This window comes from Triturus cristatus, chromosome 7 (assembly GCF_964204655.1).
Source record: "Triturus cristatus chromosome 7, aTriCri1.1, whole genome shotgun sequence".
Classification (NCBI taxonomy): Eukaryota; Metazoa; Chordata; class Amphibia; order Caudata; family Salamandridae; genus Triturus; species Triturus cristatus.
Window position 1 is genome coordinate 272,945,738 of NC_140590.1, and position 14,003 is coordinate 272,959,740.

Genomic DNA, 14,003 nt, shown 5'->3' on the forward strand with positions numbered 1-14,003 from the left:
CCCATGACCCACGACCCATCAATGAGCGTCCCTACCTGATCGTTTCCGCAGGCCATAGTCACAAACAGTGTGTGCAGCAGGGGTCCCCGCCAGTGCCAATCCCTCCGCCCGGGCACAGGTGCCCCAGCAGAAGCGAGGGCAGCGGGAGAGACCAGGGCCGTCACGTGCATCCCTACCCCACCCCCAACCCACTGAAGCAACCCCAACTTGCCAGAATCCCCTCCCCTCCCCCCACCCATAACTCCCCACCGAAAGCTCAACAGGAGCAGCACAGTCAGTGTAAGCAATGGGGTACACCCCATGGGGTCCGTCCAGAGTGCGCCCATATCCACCCCCAACGGCCCGCCCCCACTCACAGCAGGGGAAGGCGCGGGGAGGTGGCGCCTGGAATACGTTACCAACCGCTGTCCCACATCCGACCAAAGTAGTTCCAAACAGTCACAGCGTCTTCATGTTTGCATGTCCCTTAGGCTTGCATCTGTATTAAGCATATGGCAATAGTTCTTGAGTTCGCAGGTCCATCTAGCAAAAAAACACACCCTCATAGCTAGTGTTCATCTTCTCGATCTTCCTCGCCACCAGCAGACCTCTCTGCACGCCCATTCTTCAGAGCCTTAAGAAACTCCTCTACATGCTGCGGGTTTGTAAAGAAGTGCTGCCGTGCTTGGTGGGTAATTCTCAGTTTCGCCGGGTAGAGTAGTGCATAATCAATTTGTCGGGCCCGCAGTTTCTTTTTAACATCGAGGAATTTACGCCGCTGTTCTTGCACGAGAGGCGTGAAGTCTGGGTAAACGGTAAAGTTGACCCCATCACACGAAAGTGTCTGAGCTGTGCGAGCCGCTCGCAGCGCTGTGTCCCGGTCTCGATAATTTAATAGCCGTGCAATGATGGGTCTTGGAGGAGCTCCCGGTTTTGGCCGCGGCCCAAGAGAGCGGTGTGCCCTCTCGACGATAAATTGCTTAGAAAAAGCGTCGGAGCCAACGGCGGCCAGGAGAATCTTTTCCACGTAGTCTTCCATGCGCCCTGTATTGGTGGACTCCGGAATCCCTACCACGCGTATGTTATTGCGGCGGCTACGGGCTTCCAACTCCTCATTCTTTGCTGCTATAAGTCTCAAGACATTATCCATTCTTGAAAGCCGCGCGGTGTGGGAGGCTGTGGTATCGTCCTTATCAGATATCCGCCGTTCAGTTTCCGCAATCCTCTCTTCATGGATATCTATTTTCTGCGCGATGGCGTCCATTCTGGACGATAGCCGGTCCACTTTATCCACAATTGTAGCAAAGCCTTGCTTCATCTCTTGCATCAGGTGCTGTAGGTCTGTGGCCGGAGAGCAGGAACTCGCCTCGGGCGCGGGCGAGCCCTGGGTGCTTCCCGAGTCCTGCGCACCCCGCACCCCCTTCTTGGTCGCCGGGGGGGTCAAACGTGAGCTTAGGCTGCCGGCTGTCCTGCTTGCCCATCGTGGGTGTTGACGCAAATCCCAGTATGTTGGCTTCTGCTATCCTCAAGGGCACAGGTGGGCCCAGAAGTCCTGGACAGCACACAGCGCGACCTCAGTAGTGAGCACTGGGCTACTGGCGGGTCCGAACCAGCCACCCCCGATCAGGGAGCATAGGCAGGTAAGAGGCGTCCAACACCACAGCCCCCAGAGGAAGACCGGCCGCCGGATCCCTAATATCCACAGAGGCCGTGGCAGGCAAATGAAGCGAGATGCCCCGCAGGTCGCAGGGTGCAAGTCCGCGGCGTCCGTAGCGTGGCGCCTCCCTCGAACCTCCAAACAGCGGGCCGGTACACGGGAGAGAGGCCAGCCAGGTCCCGGTACACAGGAGACGTGCCCAGTCCTCGTCGCGTCACAGCAAATAGCCCCGTGGCGGCGAGCCTTCGAGTCCCCCTCACAGGCCCGGGCACTACACAGCTGCCCCCCCCCGTCGGGTGGGCGCAGTCTAGGTCACCTTCTCGTCCTCCTCCGGCAGCAGGGGGGGGGGGGGAGCGCGCACCGGATCCCCGCTGCGCGAGCGTCGTCTCCGCCGGCCAGCCCTTCACCTTCACGGGCCCTCAGCACTGGCTGTCGCGAGAGCGGGTCGGCCAGACCAGGGCAGGGGACACCGCCATACACCCTGCCCGCTACCCTTCTAGCAGATCGTAGCTCGTCGTCACTGCTCCAGAGGACGGGGGGGGGGGAAGCAGGGGGGGGGGCAGATTCACCAGAGCACACTGTCCCTCAGCACCCGCCGCACGCCCCGGCCCCCACCTCACCGTGTCCAGTATGTCTCTCCCGCGGGTGGCGCCGTTCCTCACAGGGCTCCGGGTGCACCGATAATCCTCGTACAGCAACGCTGCTTACTGCAGGGAGGTAGTGTCCGGCTGCGCCTCCCCTTCTCTCAGCGACCTCTCCGCCATCCGCACAGTCCTCAAGGTGCCGCCAGCGCGGGTCCCCAGCACGGCCCACTTGCCTCGTGGTGAGCCTCGGACTTGCGTGGATCACACGCCGGGCGGCTCGCTCCGCCCCACGTCAGCTAAGCTCCCCTTCCGGCCACCGCTTTCGCATACTCCGCCGAGGCTGGTCGCACAGAGCCCCAGCTTTCACCAAAGCTGCAGCAGAACACCCTTAACATCCACGGGTAGTGTCGGTCGTGGGAGCAGCGGCTTAAACAGGATAAATGACGGATTTGAGTTCCAGGCTGCAGGAGCCTCACAGCAGTGCGGCCATTCTGCGTGCGCGCTATCTAGCGCCCCCCAAGAGTTGCAAGCTGTCTTATCTGCAACTTTTATGCTACACGAACCAGGCCTACTTGATCACTCTATCCTACTCAACACTGTTACACCTTTCAGCTGCACCAGTGTTCACTCAACTGGTTCTCTTATTTCTCAATCTACTTCTTTCCATCTCAATGTGCTTGCCAATGCCCTCGTCCTCCAGAGCTCTGTCTTTGGCATAGTACTCCTCTCTCTGTACACCTTGTACCTGGACGATATTACTTGCTAATTTGGTGTGTCATATCAAATCTATATAGATGATACGCAAATCTTCATCTCTTTACCTTCCTTCACATCTCAGACCCACACACAAATGTCAAACTCCCTCAAGGTGTTATTAGACGCTGGAAGACCCTACGAGAGCTCACACTTAAATCAATGAAAAATTGAAATCTGGTACTATATGGTTTCTTTTAACGCATCTTCTTCTTGCTTCACTTCACAGATATCCATCTCTCCTTCGCCTGATGACATTTCACACTTTTTCACCCTTCACTGTTTGTATGCTGTTACATTGAAAAACGTACATTTCTTTGTCTTCAGAACGGCCATATATCGGTTAATATTAATAACATACAGCTTTAATATTCACTTCATATCACTAAATCTCTCATAAGTGTGAATCTTCCAACGTAGGGTTAAACCTCTCACCCAAGTTAACAATTAGGCAATCTCATGTTTTTTTTTTCTCGCACTCTGTCCTTTCAAAATTCAACTTTTACTGAGCGAAAACAGGCTGGCTCATAACCTGCTAACAGCAGAGTACAAGCTGCTTACTATTGTGCTGAACCGTCTCATGCCCATAATTGCCTGCATCTCACTAATATTTGCACTGTCATGCTCATTGCCTCAATATTCCCAAATACTCATGCATGCAATCTCACTATTGTGCTTTACACCTCTTTGGAATCATTCATTAGAATGCACTGCCTCAGGAGTATACTTGCCTTTCCTCAGTTTATAATTTTCTTCAGAACGCACCTTTTCTAATGTGAGCCCACCGTCTCCCTTCTCGCTTTACTGTATGGAATTGCATGCGTTCCCCTCCTCAAGTTCCATTTTCTCCATCACTTAGCCCTACCCACCGATATTCTACTCCCTTACGTATAAAATTACATATGTGTATCATATTAATCCAAGTACTATCTTGTTCATTGTTCACACACTTCATTTCCAACATGATTAACCTTTTCGCTCTATGTCACCATCACATGGATAGTGTTCCTTCAGAAACCATGCGTGGCAGTTTTGCTGGAAATGTTATCACTTCTAAATAATTATAAAAGATATTCTATCCACTTGAGCAGAGTTAAGATACTGTGATGGGGGACCAGGCTAAAAGGCTGATGGAACCATGCATGCATACCTACTTAACATTTCTTAAAAGGCATGCAGATGTTCCTGTTCACTAGCGTGTTAGAAGGAACGGCTCGGGAGTATGAAGGCCAGGAAGGGGACATAGGAATCCAACATAAATCCATACAATTTAAAAATATTTCAATTCACCACTGATTAGGCTATTACGCTTTAGCCTCTCAGTGTAAAGATGACAATTACAAAAATATGGCAACAAAATTAAGCTCTGTGTGCTGGACACATGTAGGTAGTATTCTTCCTTGAAGACATTTAAATTAATTTAAAATAGCATTCAGACCTGCAAAAAGCTCATTGAAGCCTAAAACAGATTGCCTAGAGTGTCTTATTAACCAACCAGACTAACTTTTCTCTAGCAAGGATCCCCCTCATCCAAACCAAGTTGTCACCCATCACCAATTACATAATGCTCCAGCTCTACCAAAGCACTATTTTGTACCTAGTCAGTCACTTACCATCGTGGTTCAGAACAGCTTTGCAACCGATGCAGGTACTGCGCTTTTTTGCAAATGCCATGAGTCCCCCTACTTTGGAGGTGAGCACTGTCTTACATCGCGTATGATCTCCCTCTGCAAGGAAAGAGAAAGGCACAATTTTATTTCTGTAGTCCTGCTTTCGTCTGCCAAGGGTACATAGTCAGTCTCATACTGGGTATGTAGATAAGTCTGAGATTGAGGAGTTAGGCGTGATCAGCAAGAGGGAACACTAGAGATCAGATTAATAATTTGAGGCTCAAATATGTTGGATTAACTACAGAAAAGGATGTAATGGGGGTTTATGTAGAGTTACTTCTAATATGAGGTCCAAATAATCCATATGAATAAATGCATTTCTAAAGATACTGCAATAACCAACTTTGAAACAAACATTAAAAATGTAGCAAGGATCCTTTGGTTACAGTACCTCAAAAATGTGCCTGGGATGAAACAACCTACAAAAATGCCAGTTCTACAACATACGTTTTAAAAATACCCACCTTCAGACGAAGACTCCTGTCAATCCAACTATCAATTTAGTGGCATCACTATTATTTACTGCAGGGTTGTTTCTGTCTGTTACCCGTATGGGACTAAAGCAATATAGGGTCACATATTTCTTAGGAAGTTTTCAAAAAGTTCCTTAGTTTTGTTAGGGGCCTCGTTGAAGCGTGTAGCAAAATACTCAGTAGACTGGACTATTGCAATGCCTTATACCAGATTATTTGGCACAGTGACTTCACAGAGTGCAAGTGGCAGCAGCAAAACTGCTGTTAAATACACCTCGCAAATCCTCTACCTGACACACCCCGCAGGAATTACACTGGCTTCCTCTGAAGCAAAGGATTATCTTTAAATCCATATGCATTGTTTTTAAGGCTCTACACCAAAAAGGCCCTCGCTCATTGCCACGTGAATGCAAAAGATACATCTCTATGAGATCTCTCCTGCCTGGTGTTAAACTAACAGGGATATGCCCTGATGTTCCAGCCATTTTCAAAGGCGAAGAGCCACTTGACATAGGGTCCACGACCCCACCCCGCCTTGTTTGTTGCAATATCACATGGGGGTGGTGTTGTCCGTGAACACCTGCACTACTCTTCCTTTGACAGAGGGAAGGAATGCCTTCAGTGCAAGACGAATCGCCCGGAGCTCCACAAGGTTGATGTGGAGCCCAGACTCCGCCGGAGACCAGAGGCTTCTGATCTCCGCCTCTCCCATGTGGCCACCCGATCCCAGAAGTGATGCATCTGTCACTACTGTGAATTCTGGTTAGGGAAGGGATAGGGGTCTGCTGCTGACCCAATCCTGGTCCGTGAGCCACAACTGCAACCGACTCGCTGTCCCCTCCGAGATCCGGACGACATCGGAAAGATTCCCCTGATGCTGTGCCCACTGGAACTTCAGGTCCCACTGCAGAGCCCGCATTTGCCATCAGACATGATCCACCAGCAGGATGCAGGTGCCATGAGGCCCAGCAGCCTCAGTGTCATTCTCACCGAAATCCGGGATAGAGGCTGAAACATTGGTATCATAGCCTGAATATCCCGGACTCGCTGCTCGGGAGGATAGACCCGAAAATGCGCTGTGTCCAGAACCGTTCTGATGAAAAGGAGCTTCTGATAGGGAATCAGGTGCCGCTTTGGCAGGCTGATAGTGAACCCCAGCGAATGCAGGAGGTCTGCCGTAGTCTGGAGATGGGAGACAACAGTCTAGGGCGAGCCTCCCTTCAACAGCCAGTCGTCGAGATAGGGGAAGACTGGAACTCCTGATCTGCGCAGATGAGCTGCGACCACCGCCATCCCTTTTGTGAACACCTGAGGGATGCTGGTAAGGCCAAAGGGGAGCACAGTAAACTGAAAATGCTCATGGCCTACCGTGAACAATAAGTAACGCCAGTGGGCAGGCAAGACGGTGATGTGAAAATAAGCGTCCTGCAAGTCCAATGCTACTATCCAGTCTCCAGGGTCGAGGACAGACAAGACCTGAGCCAAGGTTAACATCTTGAACTTTTCCTCAACTGCTGCACCGAAGCAGTTGACGTTCCTGACGAACAAGTTACTAACCTTCGGTAACGATGTATCTGTAAGAAACATTAGTTAGTTAGATTCCTCACCTTAGAATATCCCCAGGCGTCAGACTGGATCCGGAAGATTTTTCGTCAGCAATACCCCTTGCGCGTCGCTAGGCGTCGTCTGCGGCTCCGCGTCCGTCGTCGGCGTCGTGCGCCGGGATGACGTCGTCGGAGTACTTAGACGCCGCCCTCGCGCGCTGACGTCAGTTCTTGTACATAGCCTTCCGCGCCAGGAACGCAGAGCCATGCAAAGACCGACACTGGTGCCAAAAATAAAATCTAGGGGCCTGAAAGGAGAACCTTAACCCTAGATGTCAGTTCGCAGAACGGGGAGGATGGGTGGGTCGGTGAGGAATCTAACTAACTAATGTTTCTTACAGATACATCGTTACCGAAGGTTAGTAACTTGTTCATCTGAAAGAAACACGTTAGTTAGATTCCTCACCTTAGAATAGATACCCAAGCAATACCATCCCCGGTGGTGGGTCTGCGAACCAAGATCACACCAGAAAGTCCTGGAGGACAGAACGGCCAAAGAAGCCATCCCTCCGGACTTGGCTGTCAAGGCAATAATGCCTGGCAAACGTGTGTAGCGAAGCCCACGTCGCCGCCTGACAGATGTCCTGCAAAGGGACTCCCCGTCCCAAGGCAGTAGTAGCCGCCGTGGCCCGAGTAGAATGGGCGCGCAGCCCAACAGGAGGGTCCTTTTTAGCCAAGGAATAGCAGATTTTTATACACAAAACGACCCACCGAGAGATGGTTCGTTTGTGCACAGCTTTCCCCTTCTTAGCGCCCACGTACCCAACAAAAAGCTGGTCGTCCACCCGGAACTGTTTTGTGCGGTCCAGATAAAAGGAGAGCGCACGTTTTGGGTCCAGACGGTGGAGCCTCTCTTCCTCTTTGGAAGGATGCGGAGGCGGAAAGAAGGTGGGCAAGGTGACAGACTGCCCAAGGTGAAATGGAGTCACCACTTTAGGAAGAAAAGAGGGACGAGGCTGAAGGACAACCTTGTCCGGATGAACAGATAGAAAAGGAGGCTTTGAAGATAAAGCCTGGAGCTCACTCACCCGTCTAGCCGAGGTGATGGCTACCAGAAAAGCAGTCTTTAGAGTTAGAAGACGAAGAGGGCAATTGTGAAGAGGCTCGAAGGGAGCGCACATCAAGAATGTCAAGACCAGATTCAAGTCCCACTGAGGCATTACAAAGGGGACAGGAGGGAACGTGTGTGTAATGCCTTTGAGAAAGCGTGACACTACAGGGGACTTGAAAAGAGAAGGCTGATCAGGAAGCCGCAAGAAGGCGGAGAGGGCAGCAAGATAACCTTTCAGGGTGCCCAGGGCAGAGCCCTGCCGGGCCAGAGAAAGAAGGAAGAGGAGAACCTCAGAAAGAGGGGCGGAAAGGGGATCCACAGCCTTTGCTGTGCACCATGCCACAAATTTGTTCCACCGGCAGGCGTATACCGACTTTGTGGAGGGACGCCTGGCTGCCAGAATGATATCACAGACTTCAGGAGGCAAGTCAAATGGCATCAACTGCCGCCGCTCAATCTCCACGCATGGAGGTGGAGGCTGGACAGGTTCGGGTGGAGGACCGTCCCCTGCTGCTGCGACAGAAGATCCTCCCGAAGGGGCAGACGTATCGGGGGATCGGTCAACAGACTGAGTAGCTCGGGATACCAGTATCTTCGTGCCCAATCCGGAGCCACCAAGATGACTTGGGCCCGGTCGCGCCTGATCTTCTTCAGCACTCTGGGCAGAAGTGGTATAGGCGGAAATGCGTACAACAGACCGCAACTCCACTCGTGACGAAAAGCGTCGCCGAGCGAGTGCCGCCTTGGAAATTCCAACGCGCAGAACTGCTGACATTGCGCGTTCTCTTCGGTGGCGAATAGATCTAACCAAGGCTCTCCCCACTGCTGAAAGAGGCCTTGCACCACTTCGGAGTTCAGACGCCATTCGTGATCCATCATGCACCGGCGGCTGAGTTCGTCTGCTCTGGCGTTCAGAGAGCCCGCCAGATGTTGAACCACCAGGGTGACGCCCTGGTGTTCCAGCCATGTCCAGAGGCGCAGAGCCTCCTGACAAAGGGTCCACGACCCCACCCCGCCCTGTTTGTTGCAGTACCACATGGCGGTGGTGTTGTCCGTGAACACTTGCACGACACTTCCCCTGACAGAGGGAAGGAAGGCTTTCAGTGCAAGCCGGATCGCTCTCAACTCCAACAGGTTGATGTGGAGACGAGACTCCGCCGGAGACCAGAGGCCTCTGATCTCCGCCTCTCCCATATGGCCACCCCATCCCAGGAGGGACGCATCCGTCACTACGACATGCTCCGGTTGGGGAAGGGAGAGGCTCTTGCCCTTGACCCACTCGCGGTCCGTGAGCCACCACTGCAACTGCTGTGCAGTACCCTCCGAGATCAAGACATGGTCGGACAGGTTGCCGTGATGCTGGGCCCACTGAAACTTCAGGTCCCACTGCAGAGCCCGCATGCGCCGCCTGGCGTGATGCACTAGTAGGATGCAGGAGGCCATCAGCCCCAGAAGCCGCAACACTAGCCTGACCGAAACCCGGGATAGAGGCCGAAAGATGGGAATCAGGGCCTGTATATCCCGGACCCGCTGTTCCGGAGGATGGACCCGGAACTGCGCCGAATCGAGAACCGCTCCGATGAAGAGGAGCTTCTGAGAGGGGCTCAAGTGTGACTTCGGCACGTTGATGGAAAACCCCAGCAAATGCAGGAGATCCGCCGTAGTCTGGAGGTGGGAGACGACTGCCTGGGGCGAGCCCGCCTTCAACAACCAGTCGTCGAGATAGGGGAAGACTGGGACCCCTGATCTGCGCAGATGAGCTGCGACCACCGCCATCACTTTCGTGAACACCCGAGGGGCACTGGTGAGGCCGAAGGGGAGCACGGTAAACTGAAAGTGCTCTTGGCCCACCGTGAACCGCAGGTAACGCCGGTGGGCCGGCAGGACGGGGATATGGAAATATGCGTCCTGCAAGTCCAACGCTACCAGCCAGTCTCCAGGGTCTAGGGCAGCTAAAACCTGAGCCAACGTCAGCATCTTGAACCTTTCCTTTCGGAGGAAGGCATTGACGTTCCGGAGGTCCAAGATAGGGCGCAGGCCCCCCTTGCCCTTCTTGGGAACCAGAAAGTAGTGGGAATAACAACCACGACCTACTTCTGGACTCGGAACGCGCTCGACGGCCCCCTTGGCCAAGAGAGCCGAAACTTCCTCGCGGAGAAGATCCAAATGATCCCCCGAGATACGGTGGTGCTGTGGTGGCATGGCTGGAGGGGTCGTCTCGAAGGGGAGGGAGTAGCCCCTTCGGACGATTTGCAGCACCCACCTGTCCGATGTTATGGACCGCCAGTGGAGCAGGTGATGGCGAACTCTGCCGCCCACTGGCGTGGTATGGGCCTGAAAGCTCGGACTAGGAAGGCTTTGCGGCGGATGCTGCCGGGGTGGATGTGGGCTGACCACGTCGTCCTCCATTTCCGCCACGGCGGAAGCCACGTCCGCGACCGCGCGCAGGTTGGTTCTGCGGCTGGTGGCTTTGCGGACGTGAGGAGGCGCCCCTTCCTTGGCCACGAAAGGGGCGAAAAGCGGAGGTGTGCGCCCGCGGAGCCGAGAGGCCCAAGGACTTGGCCGTAGCCCGGGAGTCCTTAAAACGGTTCAGCGCACTGTCCGCCTTCTCACCAAACAGGCGAGTGCCATCAAAGGGCATGTCCATGAGGGTGTTCTGGACATCCCCGGAAAATGACGTGGACCGCATCCAGGCGTGGCGGCGGAGCGCCACCGTGGTGGAAATCGCCCGACCTAGCGAGTCCGTGGTGTCAAGCCCACATCTTATGGCGTGCCGTGCTGCATCCCTCCCATCGGCCAAAGCCTGGGTAAGACGCGTCCGGACCTCCTCCGGACACAGGGGCAGCACGTTCTCCACCGTATCCCACAGGGAATGGGAATAACGGTCCAAGAGACAGGCGGTATTTAAGGACCGCAGGCCCAAACTAAGGGACGAGAACAGTTTCTTGCCAAACTGCTCGAGCCTCTTGGAATCCCGGTCCGGCGGAGCGGTCGGGAAGGAGGACTGGGAAGTAGAGGCCTGGATAACCAGACTCTCGGGGGTGGGGTGTTGGGACAGGAAACTGGGGTCGCCCGGAGCAGGGCGGTGGCGCCTGGCAACGTTCCTATCCACAGGAGGAACTGTGGAGGGCTTGGACCAGGTGCCCTGCAGAACGTCAGTGAGGGCCTCGTTGAACGGCAGCAGAGGCTCAGTGGAGCTTGCTGAGGTTTGAAGCACCTCAGTGAGGATGTTGGTCCTCACAGCCACGGCAGGCAACTCGAGCCCAAGGGCCTCAGCCGCCTTGCGCAGCACCACAGAAAATGCTGCACCCTCCTCCGAAGCCACGGTCGGAGGAGAAGTGAATCCAGCGTCTGGCGAGGTGTCCAGTCCGCTGGCCTCCCCCAGTTCATCTGCCCAGTCCTGAGAAAGCTGTGACTGAACAGCCAGAGGGTCCTCGAACCCCTCCCAGTCGCCCCCTTCTTCCGATTCCTGATAAACAGGAGGAATGATCGGAACCGGACTGTAGAGATGGTAGGTCTCAAGCGGCGTCGGATGCGGCGTCGGCGGACGCCGTGCCGGCGTCGGGTCCGGATGAGGGCTAAACCGGGGCGTCGGCGTCACAGGCGTCGGCGTCGGTGGCGCCGGTGACGGCGTCGGTGGTTCAGGCGTCGGCGCCGGTGGAGGAGTGACAAGGTCAACCAGCGTCGACTGGGGCCCAGGCAAGGGCCCCGCGGGGACCTGCGGCGTCGAGACCGGAGTCGTCGACGGCGCCGGGGCCGGAGCCGCCGGCACGCGAGGTCGCCCAGTCGAGTCCGCGGGGCCCGAAGGCGCGCCAGCGGGCGTCGACGGCGGGGCCAGGCTCCTCATGGCCGAGAGGAAGGCACTGATCTCCGCCGGCGCCGCGTCAGCCCCAGGGACCGGAAGGTATGGGGGCGGACGCGGCACCTGCGGCTCCGCCGGAGCCGCGGGGGTGGAACCACTTGGACCCTCGGCCGAGTCGCGCGACCGGCGAGGGGAGTCCGAAGAGCGATGTCGCCGCTTCGACTTCTTAGAGTGTTTAGACTTACCCGACGACTTGGAGCCCGACGAGCGATGGTGGCGTCGGCTAGGGCTCCGCGAGCGATCCTTGGACCTCCTCCTGGACCGGGATCGCGCACGACGCGGAGCCGAGTGGCGAAGCTCCAGAAGCTTGCGGGACCGCTCCCGCCTAGCCTTCGAAGTCAGGGCCTGACAGTCGTTGCACGACTCCGCGTCGTGGTCGAGGCCTAAGCAATAGAGGCACCGGCGGTGGTGATCGGTCACCGACATCAGTCGATGACAATCTTCACAAGCCTTGAACCCAGGCATCCTACCGGCACCAGATGTCGACAGACAAGGATCAAAAATGATCAAAAAGATTTAGTCAAAAAAGACTAAAAGGGGTAGCTCTCCCGGATCTGCGCTTACTGGCGCGGAAAAAAGAAGAACTGACGTCAGCGCGCGAGGGCGGCGTCTAAGTACTCCGACGACGTCATCCCGGCGCACGACGCCGACGACGGACGCGGAGCCGCAGACGACGCCTAGCGACGCGCAAGGGGTATTGCTGACGAAAAATCTTCCGGATCCAGTCTGACGCCTGGGGATATTCTAAGGTGAGGAATCTAACTAACGTGTTTCTTTCAGATGTCTAAGATAGTACGCAGGCCTTTGTCCTTCTTGGTACCAAGAAGTAGTGGGAGCAGCAACCACAACCTACGTCTGGCACAGGGGCGCGTTCAATAGCTCCCGTGGCCAAGAGAGCCGCAATCCTGGCGGAGAAGGGCCAAATGATCCTCTGACATACGATGAAGTGTCTGTGGCATGGAGGGAGGGGTAGTTTTGAAGGAGAGGGCGTAGCCCCTTCGGACTATCTGCAAAATCCACCTGTCCGACGTGATATCGTGCCAGTAGGGGTGGTGATGGCAGATCCTGCCGCCCACTGGCAACCGGTTGCCCTGAAAGGTCAGACTAGGAAGGCTTGGAGGCTGATGCCCCACGTCCCTGGCCACGCAGAGGCTGGGTAGCATGCGAGGCCCTGTGGCTCTGGGTGGAAAGTGGTGAGGCATCCCTTTTGTATCCACAAAAGGGGCGAAAGGCAGACTGCGTGGGACGAGAAGTGGCTGCAAGGCCCAAGGATCTGGTCGTAGCCCTAGAGTCGTTGAAACGCTCAAGCGCATTGTTCGCCTTGTCACCAAACAAGAGACGGCCATCAAAGGGCATGTCCAAAAGGATGGATTGGACAACCCCAGAGAAGCCAGACGTTCTCAGCCAGGCGTAGCGCCTCAGGGCTACAGACGTGGAAACTATTCTACCCAGCGAGTCGGCGCATCCAGTCCACATGGATGGTGAACTTTGCTGCATCTCGACCCTCAGCAACAGAGCAGGTGAGCATGGCCCGGGCCACCTCCGGGCACTGTGGAAGCACATGCGCGACCGTATCCCACACCATGTGGGTAGAACGGCCCAAGAGACATGCAGTGTTCACCGACTTCAGTCGTAAGCTGACGGAAGATAACATCTTCTTCCCCAGATGGCCCAGCTTCTTGGATTCCCTATCTGGGGGAGCAGTAGGGAATGCGCCCTTTGAGGATGAGGCTTGGACCACTAAGCTCTCAGGGGTAGGGCACAGAGAGGAAAAGCGGGTAGATCGGGCGGTTGGTTGAGCAATCATCCTGTCAACAGGAGCCCCTGTGCTGGACTTGGACCAAATACCCAGAAGGATGTTGGTGAGGGACTCATTAAAAGGTAGCAGGGGCTCCGGAGAAGCTGCTGCCGGCTGAAGCACCTCAGGAGGTTAGTCCTGACAGCCACCATAGGAAGCTCGAGGCCCAAGACCTCAGCCGCCCTACACAACACCACAGCGTAGGAAGCTCCCTCCTCTGTAGCCATGGTGGGGGGGAGATGGGGGAAGCCTGGAACTCCTGATCTGCGCAGATGAGCGGCAACCACCACCATCACTTTTGTGAACACCCGAGGGGCGCTGGTAAGGCCAAAGGGGTGCACGGTAAACTGAAAATGCTCATGGCCTATCGTGAACAATAAGTAACGCCAGTGGGCAGGCAAGACGGTGATGTGAAAATAAGCGTTCTGCAAGTCCAACGCTACTATCCAGTCTCCAGGGTCGAGGACAGACAAGACCTGAGCCAAGGTTAAGGTACCAGTGGGGCATTACAAAGAGAGAAGCGGGAAACGTGTTGCAGTCCTTTAAAAAATTATATCACAATTGGTTACAGT

At 55.2% G+C, this 14,003-nt stretch overlaps 1 protein-coding gene across 2 annotated transcripts in view; it reads right to left on the reverse strand.

Annotated features, from left to right (window-relative positions):
• Positions 1-14,003, reverse strand: part of POLD1 (DNA polymerase delta 1, catalytic subunit) — a 509,877-nt gene that overhangs the window by 137,475 nt on the left and 358,399 nt on the right. For both annotated transcript variants that reach the window (XM_085616214.1, XM_085616215.1), the window contains exon 24: positions 4,587-4,700. In XM_085616214.1, coding sequence (XP_085472340.1) covers positions 4,587-4,700 — 114 coding nt within the window. The remainder of the gene's footprint in view (positions 1-4,586; positions 4,701-14,003) is intronic.